The sequence below is a fragment of the Oncorhynchus clarkii genome, chromosome 1 (genome assembly GCF_045791955.1).
Source record: "Oncorhynchus clarkii lewisi isolate Uvic-CL-2024 chromosome 1, UVic_Ocla_1.0, whole genome shotgun sequence".
Classification (NCBI taxonomy): domain Eukaryota; kingdom Metazoa; phylum Chordata; class Actinopteri; order Salmoniformes; family Salmonidae; genus Oncorhynchus; species Oncorhynchus clarkii.
In genome coordinates, this window is record NC_092147.1 from 60,882,928 (window position 1) to 60,904,244 (window position 21,317).

General features: G+C 40.8%; 1 protein-coding gene across 2 annotated transcripts; it reads left to right on the forward strand.

Moving 5' to 3' along the window:
• The first annotated feature begins 206 nt into the window (after positions 1-206).
• On the forward strand, positions 207-11,218 carry LOC139409969 (poly(rC)-binding protein 3-like). Of its 2 annotated transcripts, none has more exons than XM_071155388.1 (13): positions 207-428; positions 1,649-1,691; positions 2,985-3,107; positions 3,239-3,295; positions 3,453-3,569; positions 3,797-3,928; positions 4,537-4,665; positions 4,901-5,005; positions 6,157-6,198; positions 6,665-6,740; positions 7,455-7,507; positions 7,863-8,032; positions 8,549-11,218. In XM_071155388.1, the coding sequence occupies exons 3-13, from the start codon at positions 3,030-3,032 to the stop codon at positions 8,907-8,909; spliced, it is 1,320 nt and encodes a 439-aa protein (XP_071011489.1). In that variant the 5' UTR covers positions 207-428; positions 1,649-1,691; positions 2,985-3,029; the 3' UTR covers positions 8,910-11,218. The 2 variants fall into 2 exon arrangements, with proteins under 2 accessions (XP_071011489.1, XP_071011496.1); XM_071155395.1 differs by having other exon boundaries at positions 10,821-11,218.
• The last annotated feature ends 10,099 nt before the right edge of the window (positions 11,219-21,317 follow it).

Here is a 21,317-nt window from a genome sequence, read left to right on the forward strand (position 1 = left end):
AGTTTCTACGGGATTTTCTCGTTAATTCTTTTGTTGATCGTAAATTGTTAGACTTCTACAATGTCCTCCATGCAGTCACTGTAATTATACCTCTCTCAGGACAGTGTCCTGCAGAAGAGCCACTTTGCTCTGCCCTCACTACACAGAGCGATGCCTCCCTTGTGTCACTGACATGGAGAGATGCAGGTTCACTTGCCCTGCGTAGGGGCTTATCTAGGGCTAAGCCAGGGGGACGGACAAATAGCAAAGCCAGCCTCAATCCAGCCAGCCGGGCTAAGGGCACAGAAAGCCATCTGTCCCTTCTCTGTGCAATAACTGACAACAAAGGGGGTCAAACATTTAACGAGGACTGTAAAACTAGGGGACTATTCATTCTGGAGTGACAAAGAAGAGAGGAAGAGGAACAAATATTTATACTAAAACAGCAGGTTAGTGTTTTATACTAATAGTTATTTTTTTACATTACAGGCTCCTCAACCAATGTAGCTAATAGAGGATTAGGCTTTGCAGCTATTCATGTTTCCCTTGGTAATAATATTGCAAATAAGAAAACTACAGAAGTCTTATTCAACCGTAGACCTTAATCCCCTGTTCTTTTAACAACTTACAAATAAATTGCCCAATAGCCGGTTGCCCTGAGTTGACACAGACTTAGCTACCCATGTCATTGAATTTCTAAACCCTTATTGTTAGATGCAATGCAATTCCATTGAATCTACAGTACTGAATTTAATTGATGAAACTCAAGCAAGGCTTTTGGTCAAATATTGTGGGTTTGAGTATACATATATTTGCCAATGTTCTATGCCCTTGTATACGAGGAGGAACTTTTATCCACACATTAAGATGGGCCTAATCTCATTTCATGATGTGAGAGGAAGGTTTTTGTAATACAATGCTATGTAGGCCCTATCACACACAATTATGGGGTGGAGAGTTTTAAAGCGCACAACATAGCCTCTGAGCAAAGTCACTTGTCTCATGATAAGCTTTCAATTTCAATATTAATGTCGTTCCATTTCTTCAACAAGATCAAATTCAAAATCCTCATATTGTCCTGAAAATCAGTTAGTCAAGAGTACCTGTGTTCCCTGAAGTGTAATTCCAGTTTGGTTACAAAGATTAGATTTTTATCAACACATTTTTGTCACTGTACATGTTCAATTGTTAAATCATGCTCATGGCTGCTCCTGTGGAGCGTTTTGTTCTGTCGTCTTGAGTGGGTGCTGACATACTAGAGGTGACTGAAATGGGTCAAAAGGGTCTTAAGCATTAACCAAACAAATCCGGGCCTATAGGATTAGGCTGGGATGTTGCTGTTTGTTGGATGCATTTAGTGTAATTATAATGACACAGAGAAGGGAATCACTCTTGTTAGGCTATATATACCCTGCTGCTCAACAACTTTGAATTCCTAATATTATTGTCTGCAGAAATATTATATTATTTTCTATATGGAGTGAAGATGTTTGAATTGCTTGCTGGGAATTGACCCAGGCTTGACTTAGCAATGAATGTTGAAGCAATTATAATTAAAGAATCATATACAGTACTGTTTGAATGTAAATGACATGTTATTGTCAAACTCAAACATTATTTTACCCATCACCATTGTGTGTAATCCTTGTTGCTTCCATGTCTTTCTTAGGTGTGGCATGCCGGCAAAGCGTTGTCTTCATCTATTGGTGTAGGTAAGTATCTTTGGGGCAAAGGGTGGAATTGGACCAGAAATCGGACCTGGCATTTCTAACAAACCAGACCATTTATTTTCCAAGAGACCCCACACCGGCCCATTTATTTTCTTGAGGCCCACATTATTAGCCAGATAATGATCATTTTGTGCGAAAAACCCAAGTTAGACAGGTCCACTGGGCTAAAAATTGACCAGCCCATTTGGCATTTGCCCGAAATGCCAGATGGCCAGTCCGCTCCTGGTCAAAGGTCATGCATGACACACTTGATAAGATACAAAAAAGACAAATACAGTTATGTTTAAAGCGTTGGCGTTGTAATGGATTGTAGTTAATGAGGGGGGGGGGGGGGGTGTAGGGATTGATACATTTATCATTAGGGTAAATCAAATCAGATTTTTTTAAAATCGAAATTAAAAACTTTAGAAGCCTTTTTAAACCTCAAGTACACTACAAGTTCAAATTCTCAGCAACAAAATAGTGATCAAAAATGATCCTACATCTGATTAGATTAGGGCAAGTTCTGATAGAATTTTGGATTGTGGAAAGAAGGATTCTGTCCCTTCACACTCACCGACAGAGTAAAGTAGTATGTTCATATTTGAGTGTCCCACTCCTGTCTGTCTTACATTCAGAGACATTCCTCTGTGGTTCTGGGTATAGGATGAAGGGTACATGGGAACAGTGGGACATTGTGTTCCCACAGTGTGATATTACTAGGGTATTATTAGAGACGGTCACACAGACATCACTTGATCTCCAGCCCTGTAGGACACAAACAGCTCCTTTTGTATTTCTATCTAATCAAAGAACAGTCTCACAAGTTCTGTTTAGCTGGAACTAATGAGGGAGTCCAATGTGAGCATCACACCAGCGGCAAAGCAAATTTGACCCAGTCACAGATATCAACCACTAAAACAGGATCATAATGATAAGCCTTGCATCATAGGGATAATGATAAAAAAATATGTAACTATGTATGCTTACCGGTACGTGGGCACAATTAACTCTGGAGGCTTCGATTTCACTTTTAAGTGATGTGGCAAAAACCTGAGGTCAAAATCAAAGACAATTACATTCACTGTAGGGACAACTCTCTAATCGTAAAATGACAAATTCATTGTCTCATTCATTCTGGGAAAGCCTCCACATATAATTGTATTGATTGCATGTTACACTGGATGCATTTCAAGGGTCGTGAAGGGCTTTCTAATTTAATTTTATGACTGACTGAACAAAAATCAATTGACTATGCCAGTTTCATGTGAATTGGGTCCCTCTTTATGTCTACAGAGTGTTGTATGAAGCTGAGTGTCTAGACCGTTGATAAGTGTGAATATGTCTGACAAGGAAGGTGGGGCCTCAGAGGGGGGGCTGAATGTTACCCTCACGTTACGGCTTCTGATGCATGGGAAGGTAAACACGTCTCATCATTGCAACATATCTCTATTCTTTTACATGATTCCGATCGTCGGATCACGTTAAAAATGTTTGAATGTCATCATTTTATTGATTTATATATTTGTTTGGTGTCTCATTGTTAACAGGAAGTGGGCAGCATAATTGGAAAGAAAGGGGAAACCGTCAAAAAGATGAGAGAGGAGGTAAGTCGTGTCCTTACAACTGTATATATATTTAAAAAAACATATTTTCTGACAAAACAAATGCAATAAAATGCTAATTCCAATAGAATTGGAATATGCTTTCGGGAAAAAGGCTATTTTTTACATGACTCACCTAAAATGACAACTGTGTTTCTAGAGTGGCGCTCGCATCAACATTTCGGAGGGATCTTCTCCAGAGAGGATTGTTACCATCACAGGACCAACAGAGGGCATCTTCAAAGCTTTCTCTATGATCGCTGAGAAGTTTGAGGAGGTAACAAAAGACTCTGCTACCATGTAATCTGGTGTGTCCTTATGTTAATATCTTACAAGTAAAAATGCACTTCATTCCCTCACTTTGGGCCACATTTCACACAAAACTTCCTTTGACTTCAATGAATGATACAATACAAAAGATTTTGTCAGGAACGTGTTAGAATTTCTGAGATTTCACAGCCCTATGTTTTGATAACCTGAAAACTGTCTTAACCTCTATTTCAGGACATTACAGCTGCAATGACAAACAGCACGGTAACAAGCCATCCTCCAGTGACACTCCGCCTTGTGTTCCCAGGGAGTCAGTGTGGCTCCTTGATAGGCAAAGGAGGCTCCAAGATCAAGGAGATCAGAGAGGTAGAAGAAGCTAGGCCCGAAGCATCTCTCAATTACTTTCTGTCTCTCTTGACAACAATTTTGTCCTAGCGGGAGCTCATTTGATTTAGCCTGGTCCCAGATCTGTTGTTTATACAGCATATATCTGGGATCAGGCTACATTTGATGATCCCATTTTAACCTTTCAATCACCCAATGAAACAGCCTCAAGTAAATGAATTACAATGAAGCACCAGCACCACGCGACACTATTCAGGGAGACTGATAAGCCTGGAGTACCAAACAATGTGGTCACGCAAACATTCGTATTCATCCATGGAATTGGGTGCTAAATCCTCATAGTAAACATAGTACATTAACTATGAAGGAGGATTGCACTCTCCAAGTAATTGGGTGTCAAATATTTATGTTGACATAATCTCGGAACACAGAAACCAAATCTTGTGTGTGCACTGGCTAGCAGTGTCACAAGAGACTAATTTGTACAACATATACATTGTGCATGTCAAAAAAATAAATACAAATTCAGACATTGTACAGTTATATAGGAATAATACATGATCAAAAGGAATCTTTTGACAAATGATGGCCTCTCTTTGTAATTGACTCCCATTGTATGTGATGTTCAGACCACAGGTGCTCAGGTGCAGGTTGCAGGGGACATGCTGCCAGAATCCACTGAGAGAGCTGTTACTATCTCAGGCACTCCTCAGGCCATCACACAGTGTGTCAGACACATCTGCTCTGTCATTCTGGAAGTAAGCCAGCCAATACAATTAACGTACAGTATTATTATAGCATCCAATTGTTCAAATGTATAGCCAGACCTGAAACGACTCAAGGCTTGATAATTATGGTATCTAACTACACCATAATAATTGAGACTACAGCCATATCAGGGCCTAAGAAACAATGGGATCTAACTAGTTGCAGTTGGTAGTGATGTGTTTGTCTGATCAGTCATTGCTGTTTGTTGGTTGGTTGTGTCTTCAGTCACCGCCCAAAGGAGCAACTATCCCATATCGCCCCAAGACCATGCCAGGAGCCGGCCATCCAGTATTTCAACAACAACAACAACAACAACAACATGCTTCACAAGTGAGTTTTTTGTTGTTGTTGTCTGTACAAAAGTTACACTTGAATACAATACAGTAAGATACAAATATATATATACACATCAGCCCCTTGGCGCTGATGATTGGCAAGTGATGGCAGGTGATCAAATAGCCTTCTAAGGTTGATGATGTTATGTTCAGGAAATGTACGATAACCTTGTTCAAAAAGCCTGCATGTCCATTAGAATTGTTTGTGTGTCTGTATATCCCAATTCATTCCTTGAAAATGATAGACAAGAACCTGTTACATGACGATGGAAGGCTGGAAGGACAGCTACTAGCCACATAATGTTGTTGTTGTATATTCATTACCATACCTGCTTGTAATTAAAGACGTAATTAAAATGAGCTCTGGGAAAAATGCAAACTAGGCACTCATTCCGCTCATTCTAGGAATTTCATGGAAATGAATTGCATTTCCTGTTATTCCAATTAAAAGGTAGATTCTGCATCTTCCTGGCCTTTTTTGATTCAGAGTAATCAAGTTAAGAAATGTAATTGGGGTTCAGGCTACAAAAACATTCGGAGATGTCACGCAATGCTCATTTAGCCCAAAAAACATCCAGTGCATCTTTTCACCACTAGAGGGAAGCATCCGCATATATTGACGTTTCTCCGCTGTTTGTAGAATGTGAGTGGCCAGATGTGAAATTGCTGCTACAGCCAGTTGACTTTAAACATCTATAGTCTTCGGTCAGAGCTGTCATATAATTACACAGCAGTTAGTAAGCACATCGCCACGTTACAAATGACGGCAGTGTACAGATGGGCATCAACGCTAGACAAAATACGGCACTTAAACCTCTCGCTTTGCCATGTGGCATTATCCGTTATGGCTCCCATTTTGCATACAGACAAATCCATTATGACTTTTCACAAATGTGTGTATCCGATTGGACATCCTAGGCAAAGCAAAACCAAAAAAAAAATGAAATGGGTAACCTTTCGATTAAATTAGGTGGATCGAAAAATAGACGTAGTAGTAGCTACAGATTGTGGGAATGTGACCAAAGCAGCATGGGACCTACATCAAATCCTCATGTGTTGCAACCATTTAGAAAATAATCATAACGGGACAAGAGGAGAAATGGTCAAACAGTTATAATACCCCACTCCTGTATCCCATTTTTGCAGGCCTTCACAATTCAAGGACAGTATGCGTATCCACATCAAGATGTAAGTGCATTTGTCTGATCCAATAACACCCACCCCAATGACCCACTCCTGCCCACAACCACCACCAACTTCCAAGCCACCACTATGCCCTCAGTGCACTCATTAGCAAGGAGGAAACACTAACACTATCCTGTACTGTGGTGTTTTTTAACACTAGCATAGCAGCTTGCTTTGTTTCAGAAGAGTGTGAGAAAAGAAAGGGACCATGACAAAATAAGCTAACGGTAACTTGGCACCTCTTGCTCATAGAAATACCACATCTAATATTGAAGAATCTCATCACTTCCATGACAAGCCAGCATAATTCTGATTCTGATGTCAAACGTCGAATTCTTCACCAAACTAACACACATTCTGAACTCTGTGTTTGAATTTAAGATTGGCTCTGTATTGTAGCTCTAGCTGTCAGCTCCGCTGAAATAATCCAGTTTGATTGGTTAGTTCTAACTTCCTTCCTACCCTGCAGTTGACCAAGCTTCACCAGTTGGCTATGCAGCATATCCCCCTCCCTTCCCTTGGGCAAAGCAACCCTACCTTCCCTGGTACGTACCCAAGGCTCCCTGGGAAAGTCAATCTTATCCCCCTCTCTCTCTCTCTCTCTCTCTCTCTCTGTGCTCCTCTTTCTTCTTCTGTGCTCATCACACCAATCAAAAACCCTCTTCTGCTTCTGGAAAGACCACGTCTTCTTTTACATGTTTAGGTTTTTACTGTATGTCTGTAAAGATAGAGCCATTTTTACGAGGTGGTAGCCTACATCTTACAGAACCCTCATCTCACAGACCCCTCTCCTTAACCTTGGCAACGATTCTCCTCTGTCTCTAACGTCCTCCCTACCACCCCCTGACCTATACCACCCCATGTATTCTATCCCACAACAAAGAAGCAGCCAACCGAGAAAAAAAAACACAATATTCAGCAGTGAGAATTATTGAATTATTCCAATTGTTTGATAAATAAATAAAAAAGACAGGGTATTGCTGAGCATGTATGCATTCCAAAGGATACATTCACAGATTGAAATGCTAAGGTATATTATTAATCTATCATTATGTATAATTGTATGCATTTTATAATCACAGCTGTTAAGTCGCTTTGTGCTTTCATGTTAGATGTACATGCAATGTGATTTGAAGTCTTTAATTAAAGGTGACCAAATAATTGTTGAATGTCATGTCTCAGGGATCATACATATACAGTGACATGCAATGCCACGACTTTCAGTGCATACGGAAACAGTGCTATGTCCTACTCTGCAGGAATGGATGCCTCTGTCGCCACAAGTTCTCAGGAGCTGGCGATACCCAACGACGTAAGTCTTGCTCAGTCTTATCAGCGTCATACAAGGTACAGACTACAGATCGCAGTCATTTAGGCACCGGTTCCGCTGCTCTCAAACAGAGAAGGACAGCTGAAATGGATTGTTGTTGTTGTTGTGATACGGAAGCCAACTGAATGCTGTCTCTTTACATGATGTTCTATTCTTATCTTTAGGACAGATCTCCAATTGTCACATGTCCAAGCTGGCGAGAATATTTTTCAGAGTTCCAAATGGTGGAGATAACATTATGGAGGGTGCAGATGTTTTAATTGGACTGATAATCCACGAGAGAAACGTGTGACACGTCTTTTGACTTCAATTTGTCACTTTCCTATCTTTTCCTCAGTTTATTGGCAGCATAATTGGCAGACAAGGCAGCAAGATCAATGAGATTCGCCAGGTGTCAGGAGCTCACATCAAGATAGCCAGTGCCACGGATGGATCGCCCATGCGCCAAGTCACAATCATAGGCTCTCCTACCAGCATCAGTGTGGCACACTACCTCATCAATGTCAGGTAAGACTGCCTCACTACCTCTAACAGGTCAGTTGTGAGTTGTGACCCATGAGGCACTACAGTACATGACAGGCAACTGACAAGACCCAACTGAAAATAGAGAACAAAACAAGCAAGATAGTCAAACAACGTAAAACAGTCTAACAACAGACACGACAGTCAAACAACAGACAATATAGTCAATGTAACAGTGTTGACAGGAAGGAAGGATGGAATTGTTTTGTTTTAGGGAAAAGCATTACATATTATCTAAGTGCCTTGGGGTCTACATACAATCTAGTGATCCAAACTCACAAAAGCATGAACACTTTTTTGTCTTACTGCTTTTAACACATAACATTCCTCATTTGATTCTTTTTTTCCCTTTCTCTCACTCTCCTCCCATGCTTTACCCATTCTCTTCCCGCCTTTCTTTGGATATGCCTCCCCTTAACTCCTTTGCTGAACCCTACCTTCCCATCTTCTCCCAACCCCATCCTTTCCAAAAATGGCTACCTTCCCTGTATCTGTTTACAGCTTAGAGATGGCTAAATACACCATGCAGGCTGCTTCCTCTGCGTCATCTGTTGACCTCAACAATATGAGCTTCTCTCAGTCTGCTCCCACTGTCTCCACACCCACCTCTATGGCTGTCATGGCCGCCACCACCCAAGTCCCTGGCACCATTAACATGCACTCCCCCTCCACCTTACAGTCCATCCCCACCCAGCACTATGCTGTCCCCGTTTCCAGTCTGCTTGGCATGAAAACGCTCCCTATGCTGGCTATGCACCCAGCAGCTGCCTCAGGGCTCCTGCAAGGTCTATCCCCTTACACCACTAAGATTCCTACTGCTGGCATGAAAAAACCTGAGCGCCAGAAGTTTGCCCCATATTGACATATGGGATAAGAATTGAATTTCCCTTCCAAAAACACGTTTGGGGTCAGTACTGCATAACACTTGTTCCCTGTTGCAAAGCTTGATTAAGATATATTGACTGTATGCAGAGGCCTCATGCCCGTAGGGTGGACACGGGCGTGTTCCCCCTCAGATTTGTCTTGTTGAAAAATATGTTGTTGTTTCTCTGTGATACTACTAGCCACCTAACAATTTTATGAAGTTGGCTTTAGGTAGCACAGATAGGTTCCCAATCTCCTACCCTCATTACTAGCTACCAAGAAGCCATTTCAGGATATAGTTAGAGTTAGAGTAGCTCGTTGGCAAGGTTTCCTGCTGGCAAGATTGCTACACTTTAGAAAAGAAAGCAGTTGCTAAATGTACTGAATAAAACTCACATGAATTTAAATATTTTACCCAGACTTTAGCAGAGCAGCAGAAAAGCATATAAGAGGTATGCTGAGATATGCAGAAAAAAATAAACATATTTTTGGCATACAATTAAGCATAATGATTATTCTCTAGTTTGCAGGATAAAGCTTTCAGCTGTTTCACACACACACACACACACACACACACACACACACACACACACACACACACACACACACACACACACACACACACACACACACACACACACACACACACAGTAGTGTAACAGTATTGTTTGCAACTGTAAGTAAAGCGAAATACCTACTTGTGTATCAGAACATACGCAACAATACACAGGCATTTCTCAACCTTACAGTATGTGATGCACAGAAACAGCGGATCCTTCCAGCAGAACAGTTTTCTCAGATATGATGTACTGTATTTTGTTTTGAATCGCTGTAAACAGTTGGCCAATGATGTGGTTAGGAAAAAGCCAGTTCCAAACCAGAATTGACGTTGTACCAGCTGCATTCTATCGGTAGGGTAACTGCTAGGTAACACTTTACTTGACACCCAAGTGTCAAGTATTATGACATGGCCATAACCATGTCATAATATGTCATAACAGCTGACATAATGTGTCATAACCTGTTATAATATGGTCATAACACTGTCATGACCCATATATTTACACCTCTTGTGACATATATTGCGTTATTTTATGGCTGGTTATGACACCTACATCAGAGTGTCAAAACCCACATTTATTCAAATGAGTTTTTTCACTGCCAAGATGTTTCCTTTTGTTTGAATGTTTCTTTCTTAAATCCTTTGTTGTTGTGGTAATATATTTTTGTTACAGTCATGCTTCTTTTTTATTGTCATTTTTCAAAAATGATCTCGTAGAAAATGAAGTTTATTGCACTGCCGTGAAGCATGATGACCTCCCTGTGACACTTTACGTGGACTAAGAAAATACAATTTATGAAACTGTCACGAAGCATCACGACCATCATAATCATACAAGCCAGATCGGCCTATCACGTACATGCCCTTATATCAGTCATCAATCAAAAAGAAGGTGTCTTGTCCTGCTCCTGCAATCTGATCGTGCATTCATCCCAGTCATCAGCAACAGAGCATTGGGGTAGGTGCACGTCCGACATCAATGTGTGCGCAATTCAAATTCTAATTGAACATGGTCCATTTTTTATATTTTTTATATCACATACATAAACATACTGTTTACACGTAGGCCAGGATGTAATGGAATGTTTTGCCTTGTGTGGTAGCTTTTGAGTGTTTTGACAGGTGTCATAACCAGCCATAAAATAACACAATACATGTCACAACAGGTCTAAATCTATTATAACAGGTTGTGACAAGTTATGTCAGCTGTTATGACATATTATGACATGTTTATGACCGCGAACGTGAACATTTATGACGCTGGTTGTCAAGTAAAGTTATTACAGTGAAGTTTACTGTAACAATGGTTTTTCCGCTTGGTCATGTTTTTTCCTCCTCCTCCAATAGGCTCTCGTCAGTGGTTACAGACTTGGGTGCTCTGTAGTATTGTTGCACATGCAGTGCTGATGGGATTACTCTAAAGCCGCGTTGGATTCTTGTGGCTTTGAATCTACACAAAAATCCTGTAGAGTGGGACTGGCCTAACTAATTCCTATAGTTCTGTTTTTTTGCCGCTTGGTTTTCTCCAGAACTGAAGTCAAAATGAACAAACCTCTACAGTCCAATTCATATTCCACTCTGCTCTCAATATCTGTGGTTGATGCAGCACACTATTGTAACCACGTTATGTTTATGCTCGTGTTTTTAATTAGGTTCTACTCTTAGTTTTGTTGATGAGCTCTTATGATTTGTTATATTTGTCCCAGACATGAAATTACTTTTAAATAAATCAAGCTTTTTACAAATACAAATGAGTCATTTCTCCTTTTTTATTGCACAGCAAAATCAAACACGTTACACACTTGAGATTAGACTACCCCTCAGTATTAGTAATTATTGTTTTCATCTACAGCATCTTTCTCCTTCACATGAAGAGTGAGCCATAATTCAGATATGGCAGGGCTGTGCACAGACCTTTCAGGGGACAGGTGCTCAAAATGAAAAAGCCCAGGTGTCAATCAACTGTTCTGCTGCTGTGACAGTACTGTTGATATTTAAGCTAGGTAGCTAGCTACACACACTCGACAGGTGACCGACCGCATGTCTCAAGCCATGCATGTTTGAATACTGGGCACCCGCAATCTCCTGCAGGGCAGACTGGGAAACAGGCACAACCGGGCGCACTCGAGCTCTGTACAGGGCAGATCAACAGGAGCAACCAACAGACTGGGTGGGGCAGGGCGAACATGATGACATCATGACGACTTGCGAACGGTGGATTCTGAACAACAACGTTAAAAAATCTATACGCAACATTTTTTTTGTGTGGCGGAAATATACCACTAACCAAAAGGGCACTTTGGAGACTGGAAGGCCTAAGGGGCATGTGCTCTGCACAGGTAGAGCCCTATCTGTGCACATGCCTGTCTGCCTGAGATATGGTATGGTAATTTAGTCGACATGCCTTTCCACTTTGCTAGACTATTTTTCAATAATTCATTGTATATTAACGTCTGGGTTATTTTTGTCAAAATAACCTTTCTCTAGGAACTAAGCCACATTTATATATACCGTAGCATTCCTATGGGGGAAAATTGTACAGAGTTGCATGACACAGTATTCAAGATATGGAGTTTCAAGACTGTTATATCTTGGCTAGAGTTTGTCATAAGACTTTCTGAACATACTGTTGGGTTCTGGGAATATGAAATGTTACTTATTAATTGCACTGATGGAGTGATAAGGTTGAGGGTAAGAAACAGAAGTCAAGGGTTATAGGAGGAAGGCATATAGTGTGTGCTAACTAAGCTTGGAATGTGTTGAGTGCAGGGAAGCGATTACATGTGGCAGGCATGGGGAGATGGGTGGCGATCTTAGAAATGAACAAATGGCACTGGGATATGTTATTGTTAGCCACCAGGGATCATCTGGGAGGAGGAGAGACACAGTCTGGTATCAATAAACATGACAGGGTTGAGTTGGGGAGGAGTGAGCACTTTGGGGTAGAGGTCAGGACAGATGAAGTGAGGAAGAACAGATATCACTAAGGTTCTGTCTAGCAGCAGGGATGCATTTGGTTGTTCAGTTGTGGAGGAGGAGACTCAGCCTAGGAGAAAGGGTTAAATATCCGTGCTTGTGTGAAATGTTTTTTTTTGTCTGAATTACAGCTGTAACGACCCTTTGGGAATAATTAAACTTTGTTAAGCTTCTCTAGTGTCCGTGAGTTATTTACTCTGACAAATAAGAACCTAACAATACCATACAAAGTCTAATATAGGTCTACAGCTAACTGCCAAAATAATGGAAACATCTGAGTAAATCAGGGATGCAAAGTATATTGAAATCAGGTGCTTCCACACAGGTTGGGTCCTGAGTTAATTAAGCAATTAACATCCCATCATGCTTAGGTTCATGTACTGTATAAAATGATGGGCAGGCCATTCTTTTGGCTACCATGGCTATGTCCCCATAGGATGACAATGCCCCCATCCAGAGGGCACGACTGGTCACTGAATAGTTTGAGCATGAAAATGATGTAAACCATATGCCTTGGCCGTCTCAGTCACCACATGTGAAGTGAACACTTATGGGAGATTCTGGAGCGGTGGCTGAGACAGCGTTTTCCACCACCATCAACAACCAAATGATGCCATTCCTCATGGAAGAATGGTGTCTCAATAAAGTTCCAGACACTTGTAGAATCTATGCCAAGGTGCATTGAAGCTGTTTTGTCTCGTGGTGCCCCTGTTAAAACCCTTTATGTTGGTGTTTGCTTTATTTTGTCAGTTACTTGTAGTTCAGGTTGGCGCATGATTGGATACGCAAACCTTTTAAAGATACTATATACATTGTTTTGCTAATAGAGTACTCTGGAGTCTCACTGGTGAAATCTCTGTTGATCGATTTACAGTACCAGTCAAAAGTTTGGACACACCTACAGTACTCATTTCAATTTTTTTTTTTTTTTTTTTTACAGACCTACTCATTGAAGGGTTTTTCTTTATTTTTACTATTTTCTACATTGTAGAATAATAGTGAAGTCATCAAAACTATGAAATAACACACCTGGAATCATGTAGTAACCAAAAAAAGTGTTAAACAAATCAAAATATATTTTATATTTGAGATTCTTCAAAGTAGCCACCCTTTGCCCTGATGACAGCTTTGCACACAATGTAGAAAATAGTCAAATTATTATATCTCTGGCTGACTCTTGTGTACTATGTATTTGCATTTTTGGTTGGTCACAAATAGCCTATCTGTCAACACCCTAATCAAAACGTGTTGGGATCATCAAAACATGTATCATTAAATAATATTGCTTACTGTCAAAGTTTATGTGCTGTACCTGTAAGCTACAAACAGAAGGCAAACTTTTTTCAATACTATATTTGTTTTTATGATCTGGGCTTAACCCAAAACATCAAATGAATATTCAACACATAAAAATGTCCTCTCGAGTGCTACAGGAACAGCTTTCTCTTGTCTGGCCTATTCAAGCATGCTGCTTTCAATGGCCAGATATACTGTAGTCCTCACTGTTTCTCTGCCCTCTTCCTTTCAAGAATGAACCCTTGTGCCACTGCATACAGTGTACTCAGAAAATATTCAGACTCCTTGACTTTTTACACATTTTGTTACGTTACGTTTGTTGCCTTATTCTAAAATTGATTAAATTGTTTTTTCCCCCACATTAATTTACACACAATACCCCATAATGACAAAGCAAAAACAGTTTGTAGAAAGGTTTTCTAATTTATATTAAAAAATACATTTAAAAAAATCTAATTTACACAAGTGTTCAGACCCTTTACTCAGTACTTTTGCACCTTTGGCAGCGATTACAGCCTTGAGGCTTCTTGGGTATGACGCTACAAGCTTGGCACACCTGTATTTGGGGAGTTTCTCCCATTCTTCTCTGCAGATCCTCTCAAGCTCTATCAGGTTGGATGGGGAGTGCCACTTCCATAGCTATTTTCAGATCTCTCCAGAGATGTTAGATTGGGTTCAAGTCTGGCTCTGGCTGAGCAACTCAAGGACATTCAGAGACTTGTACCGAAGCCACTCCTGCATTGAGTTGGCTGTGTGCTTAGGGTCTGTGTACTTTGCTCCGTTCATCTTTGCCTCGATCCTGACTAGTCTCCCAGTCCCTGCTGCTGAAAAGTATCCACACAGCATGAAGATGCCACCACCATGCTTCACAATAGAGATGGTATTGGCCAGTTGATGAGCAGTGTCAGGTTTCCTCCAGGCCAAATAGTTCAATTTTGGTTTCATCAGACTAGAGAATCTTGTTTCTCATGGTCTGAGATGCCCTTTGGCAAACTCCAAGCGGGCTGTCATGTGCATTTTACTGAGGAGTAGCTTCCGTCTGGCCACTCTACCATAAAGGCCTGACTGGTGGAGTGCTGCAGAGTTGGTTGTCCTTCAGGAAGTTTCTCCCATCTCTACAGACGAACTCTGGAGCTCTGTCAGAGTGACCATTGGGTTCTTGGTCAACTCTCTGACCAAGGCTTTTCTCCCCCGATTGCTCAGTTTGGCTGGGCGGCCAGCTCTAGGAAGTGTCTTGGTTGTTCCAAACTTCTTCCATTTAAGAAGGATGGAGGCCACTGTGTTCTATTGGACCTTCAATGCTGAGGAATGTTTTTGGTACCCTTCCCCAGATCTGTGCCTCGACACAATCCCTTCGACCTCACGCCTTGGTTTTTTCTCTGACATGCACTGTCAACTGTGGGACCTTATATAGACATGTGTGCCTTTCCAAATCACGTCCAATCAATTTAATTTATCATAGATGGACTCTAATCAAGTTGTAGAAACATCTCAAGGATGATCAATGGAAACAAGGTGCACCTGAACTCAATTTCGAGTCTTATAGCAAAGTGTCTGAATGCTTAAAGTTGAAGTCGGAAGTTTACATGCACTTAGGTTGGAGTCATTAAAACTTGTTTTTCAACCACTCTACAAATTTCTTGTTAACAAACTATAGTTTTGGAAAGTTGGTTAGGACATCTACTTTGTGCATTACACAAGTCATTTTTCCAACAATTGTTTACAGACAGATTATTTCACCTATGATTCACTGTATCACAATTCCAGTGGGTCAGAAGTTTACAAACATTAAGTTGACTGTGCCTTTAAACAGCTTTGAAAATTCCAGAAAATGATGTCATGGCTTTAGAAGCTTCTGATAGGCTAATTGACATCATTTGAGTCAATTGGAGGTGTACCTGTGGATGTATTTCAAGTCCTACCTTCAAACTCAGTGCCTCTTTGCTTGACATCATGGGAAAATCAAAAGAAATCTGCCAAGACCTCATCATTGGGAGCAATTTCCAAACTCCTGAAGGTACCACCTTCATCTATACAAACAATAGTATGCAAGTATAAACACCATAGGACCACGCAGCTATCATACCGCTCAGGAAGGAGACTTATTTTGTCTCCTAGAGATTAACGTACTTTGGTGTGAAAAGTGCAAATCAATCCCAGAACAACAGCAAAAGACCTTGTGAAGATGCTGGAGGAAACAGGTACAAAAGTATCTATATCCACAGTAAAACGAGTCCTATATCGACATAACCTGAAAGGCCGCTCAGCAAGGAAAAAGCCACTGCTCCAAAACCCCCATAAAAAAGCCGGAAAACAGTTTGCAAATGCACATGGGGACAAAGATTGTACTTTTTGGAGAAACGTCCTCTGGTGGTCTGATGAAACAAAAATAGGACTGTTCGGCCATAATGGCCATCGTTTCGTTTGGAGGAAAAAGGAGGAGGCTTGCCAGCAGAAACACACCATCCCAACCGTGAAGCACGGTGGTGCCAGCATTATGTTGTGGGGGTGCTTTGCTGCAGGAGAGAGGGACTGGTGCAAATGGAAATTTGAGGATGGAAAAATACGTGGATATATTGAAGCAACATCCCAAGACATCAGTCAACACAAGCAGACCAAGTGAAAGCTTGGTTGCAAATGGGTCTTCCAAATGGACAATGACCCCACGCACACTTCCAAAGTTATGGCAAAATGGCTTAAGGACAACAAAGTCAAGGTTTTGGAGTGGCCATCACAAAGCTCTGACCTCAATCCCATAGAAAAGTTGTGGACAGAACTGAAAAAGTGTGTGCGAGCAAGGAGGCCTACAAACCTGACTCCATTACACCAGCTCTGTCAGGAGGAATGGCAAAAAATTCACCCAAATTATTGTGGGAAGCTTGTGGAAGGCTACCCGAAACGTTTGACCCAAGTTAAACAATTTAAAGGCAATGCTACCAAATACTGATTGAGTGTATGAAAACTTCTGACACACTGGGAATGTGATGAAAGAAATGAAAGATGAAATAAATCATTCTCTCTCTACTATTATTCTAAGATTTCACATTCTTAAAATAAAGTGGTGATCCTAACTGACCTAAGACAGGGAATTTTTACTCTGATTAAATGTCAGGAATTGTGAAAAACTGAGTTGAAATGTATTTTGCTAAGGTATATGTTAACTTCCGACTTCAACTGTATGTAAATAAGGTATTTCTGTTTTTTTTATTTTTAATACATTTGCAAAAACTTTTGCTTTGTCATTCTGAGGTATTGTGTGTGTACATTTTCTTTATTTGATCCATTTTAGAATAAGGCTGTAACGTAACAAAATGTGGAAAAAGTAAAGGGGTCTGAATACTTTCCGAATGCACTGTACACACTGACTTCAGAAAGTATTCACACCCCTTGACTTGTTTCACATTTTGTTGTGATAAAGAATGAATTTCAAATATATTAAATTGAATAATTTGTCAGTGGCCTACACACAATAGCCCATAATGTCAAAGTGGAGTTATTTTAAACATTTTTACAAATCATACAAAATAAAAAGGTTACATTTCTTCATTCAACATGCATTCAATCCCCTTTTTTAATGGCAAGCCTAAATAAGTTCAGGAGTGAAAATGTGCTTAGCAAGTAACAAAATAAGTTACCATGGTCTCACTCTGTGTGCAATAATAGGGTTTAAAATGTATTTGAATTACTGCCTAATCTCTGTACCCCATCTGTACCTCATCTGTAAGGTCCCTCAGTCGAGCAGTGAATTTATTTCAAATACAGATTCAACCACAAAGACCAGAGAGGTTTTCCAAAGTCTCGCAAACAAAAAAGCAGACATTGAATATCCCTTTAAGCATGATGAGATTATTAATTACACTTTGGATGGTGTATCGATACACTCAGTCACTGCAAAGATACAAGCATTCTTCCTAACCCGGAGGGGAAGGAATCCGCTCAGAGATTTCACCAATGGTGACTTTAAAATGGAATGGAGCTCAGTGACCTGTATTCATGGATACCAAGGGAAACTAGGCTTCACCAAAAATGTTACCAATAAAAGAAGATAAATTATAAAATAATTTCTCTTTCGTCTCTCTCTGTGTTTACATAATATTCCGTCATTTCGCAAGGGGCTGAATCTCACCTGAGAAATCACCAGAGCGAGCGAACAGTGCCCCCATCTGTCTCAGTATGTATAGCTGTTGTTATGATTGCTGTCTGAACCAAAGCGTGTAACATTTTGGTGCTGTAGCATTTGATTGATTGATGCCAGCAATCATTTGGCCTTTATTTGCCAAGCTGAGCTCAACTGTGGGTTGTCCTGGTGCAGCAAAACATCCCCCAAGGGAGTGCAGTTTGGATTGAGCTTCAGACCAATCAGATCACTTCCTAAGGAAAATGTAATTTTCAGAAAAACATGTCTGTTTCTGGTCTGCTTGTGTTGATGTCCTTCAGTAGCTAGCCTGCTAAATCAGCCCTTTTCTAAGCCATGGATGGAGATGGGGATTTGGACTTGTGGTTTTGACTTAATTCTGTTTACAGACCAATGATTTACTGCAATTCTAATCTAACCATAAATCCATATTTAGTACCACTGGCCTGAGATGCTTAAAGTTCAATATGTAGCCTAGATGTAGCCCAGTAGGCTCCCGCTAACTAGCTAGCTAATTTATCTGGTTCTGTAGTTCATTGTTGTTCATGCGAGGAAGTTAGGCTAGCAAGCATTTTAGCTAGGTAGCCTATGACAACAAAAACTTAAAGTGTACTGTATAACAGAGCCATAGACTGTTTTGCCAACATGAAAGAGAGGAGGATGACACTGGTGTTCAACTAGTCTACAAGTAGGGTGAGTCAACATTCTTTGTTTTACTTGCTTGTGCATGCATACACACACACACACACACACACACACACACACACACACACACACACACACACACACACACACACACACACACACACACAGACATAATCTAGTACCATGGACAGCCACATGATATTTAGTAACATTAATTGGACTAAATTGTGTTGGTATCTTTATGTTTATTTTCAGTGTATTAAACTAAGCATATACAGCCTTGTTGATTTGATGATGTTTAAGTTGAAATGGTGCTGGAATAGCGGAGGCCGTGCTCCTGTTGTCTTTGTGCTGACTTGCGGTAACGCCGTGGTCCTAAATCAGTAGTTGTTTAGTAAACTGACAGGGAAAAAACTTGCTTGACCATGCTGCAGATTATATAACTGTTGGTCACATGCAATGTTTGCTTTGTGGACTTCACCAGACAGACATGTATATCACGGCGGTGTATGAACGAATGGGTTATAGCGCAAACAACACCCTTATCACAACATAGGTTACAAAATGGCTTTTTTTACTGGCTTGGCTTCCTCAGTTATTTTACCCACGCACCACTACTGGTGGAGGTAAGCACAGGTACAATCCTAGAGGAAACCTGGTTCAGTCAGCTGTACACCAGGCACTGGGAGGGGAATTCACCTTTCAGCAGGACAATAACCGAAAACACAAGGCCGAATCTACACTGGAGTTGCTTACCAAAAAGACAGTGAATGTTCCTGAGTGGCCAAGTTACAGTTTTGACTTAAGTCTCCTTGAAAATCTATGGCACGACTTGAAAATGGTTGCCTTGCAATGATCAACAACCAACTTGACAGAGCTTGAAGAATTTTGAAAAGAATAAAGGGCAAATATTGTACAATCCAGGTGTGGAAAGCTCTTAGAGATGTACCCAGAAGACTCACAGCTGTAATGACTGCCAAAGGTGAATCTAACATGTATTGACTCAGGGGTGTTAGTACTTAGGTAAATTAGATCATTCTATATTTAATTTTCAATAAATTTGCAAACATTTATAAATATGTTTTTACTTTGTCATTATGGGTTATTGTGTGTAGATGGGTGAGAGAAAAAATATATCGTACCAGTCAAAAGTTTGGACACACCTACTCATTCAAGGGTTTTTCTTTATTTTTACTATTTTCTACATTGTTGTATAATAGTGAAGACATCAAAACTATGAAATAACACATATGGAATCATGTACAGTAGTAACCAAAAAAGTGTTAAACAAATCAAAAAATATGTATATTTTAGATTCTTCGAAGTAGCCACCCTTTGCCATGATGACAGCTTTGCACACTCTTGGCATTCTCTCACCTCTTCACTTGGAGTGCTTTTCTAACACTCTTGAAGGATTTCCCACATATGCTCAAAATCAAATCAAATCAAATTTTATTTGTCACATACACATGGTTAGCAGATGTTAATGCGAGTGTAGCGAAATGCTTGTGCTTCTAGTTCCGACAATGCAGTAATAACAAGTAATCTAACTAACAATTCCAAAACTACTGTCTTGTACACAGTGTAAGGGGATAAAGAATATGTACATAAGGATATATGAATGAGTGATGGTACAGAGCAGCATAGGCAAGATACAGTAGATGGTATCGAGTACAGTATGTACAAATGAGATGAGTATGTAAACAAAGTGGCATAGTTTAAAGTGGCTAGTGATACATGTATTACATAAGGATACAGTCGATGATATAGAGTACAGTATATACGTATGCATATGAGATGAATAATGTAGGGTAAGTAACATTATATAAGGTAGCATTGTTTAAAGTGGCTAGTGATATATTTACATAATTTCCCATCAATTCCCATTATTAAAGTGGCTGGAGTTGAGTCAGTGTCAGTGTGTTGGCAGCAGCCACTCAGTGTTAGTGGTGGCTGTTTAACAGTCTGATGGCCTTGAGATAGAAGCTGTTTTTCATTCTCTCGGTCCCAGCTTTGATGCACCTGTACTGACCTCGCCTTCTGGATGATAGCGGGGTGAACAGGCAGTGGCTCGGGTGGTTGATGTCCTTGATGATCTTTATGGCCTTCCTGTGACATCGGGTGGTGTAGGTGTCCTGGAGGGCAGGTAGTTTGCCCCCGGTGATGCGTTGTGCAGACCTCACTACCCTCTGGAGAGCCTTACGGTTGAGGGCGGTGCAGTTGCCATACCAGGCGGTGATACAGCCCGCCAGGATGCTCTCGATTGTGCATCTGTAGAAGTTTGTGAGTGCTTTTGGTGACAAGCCGAATTTCTTCAGCCTCCTGAGGTTGAAGAGGCGCTGCTGCGCCTTCTTCACGATGCTGTCTGTGTGAGTGGACCAATTCAGTTTGTCTGTGATGTGTATGCCGAGGAACTTAAAACTTGCTACCCTCTCCACTACTGTTCCATCGATGTGGATAGGGGGGTGTTCCCTTTTCTGTTTCCTGAAGTCCACAATCATCTCCTTAGTTTTGTTGACGTTGAGTGTGAGGTTATTTTCCTGACACCACACTCCGAGGGCCCTCACCTCCTCCCTGTAGGCCGTCTCGTCGTTGTTGGTAATCAAGCCTACCACTGTTGTGTCGTCCGCAAACTTGATGGTGCTGAGCACTTGTTGGCTGCTTTTCCTTCACTCTGCATGCCAACTCATCCCAAACCATCTCATTTGGGTTGAGGTCAGGTGATTGTGGAGGCCAGGTCACCTGACACGTGGAGATAATCATTTCACCTACTCTGCGTCTCACAAAGACAC

Coding starts and splice junctions, on each gene's coding strand:
- LOC139409969 (XM_071155388.1), top strand. CDS start 3,030: ATGTCTGACAAGGAAGGTGGGGCCTCAGAGGGGGGGCTGAATGTTACC. Junction 3,570..3,796: donor TCGCTGAGAAGTTTGAGGAG/GTAACAAAAGAC, acceptor CCTCTATTTCAG/GACATTACAGCTGCAATGAC. Junction 6,741..7,454: donor AAGCAACCCTACCTTCCCTG/GTACGTACCCAA, acceptor CCTACTCTGCAG/GAATGGATGCCTCTGTCGCC.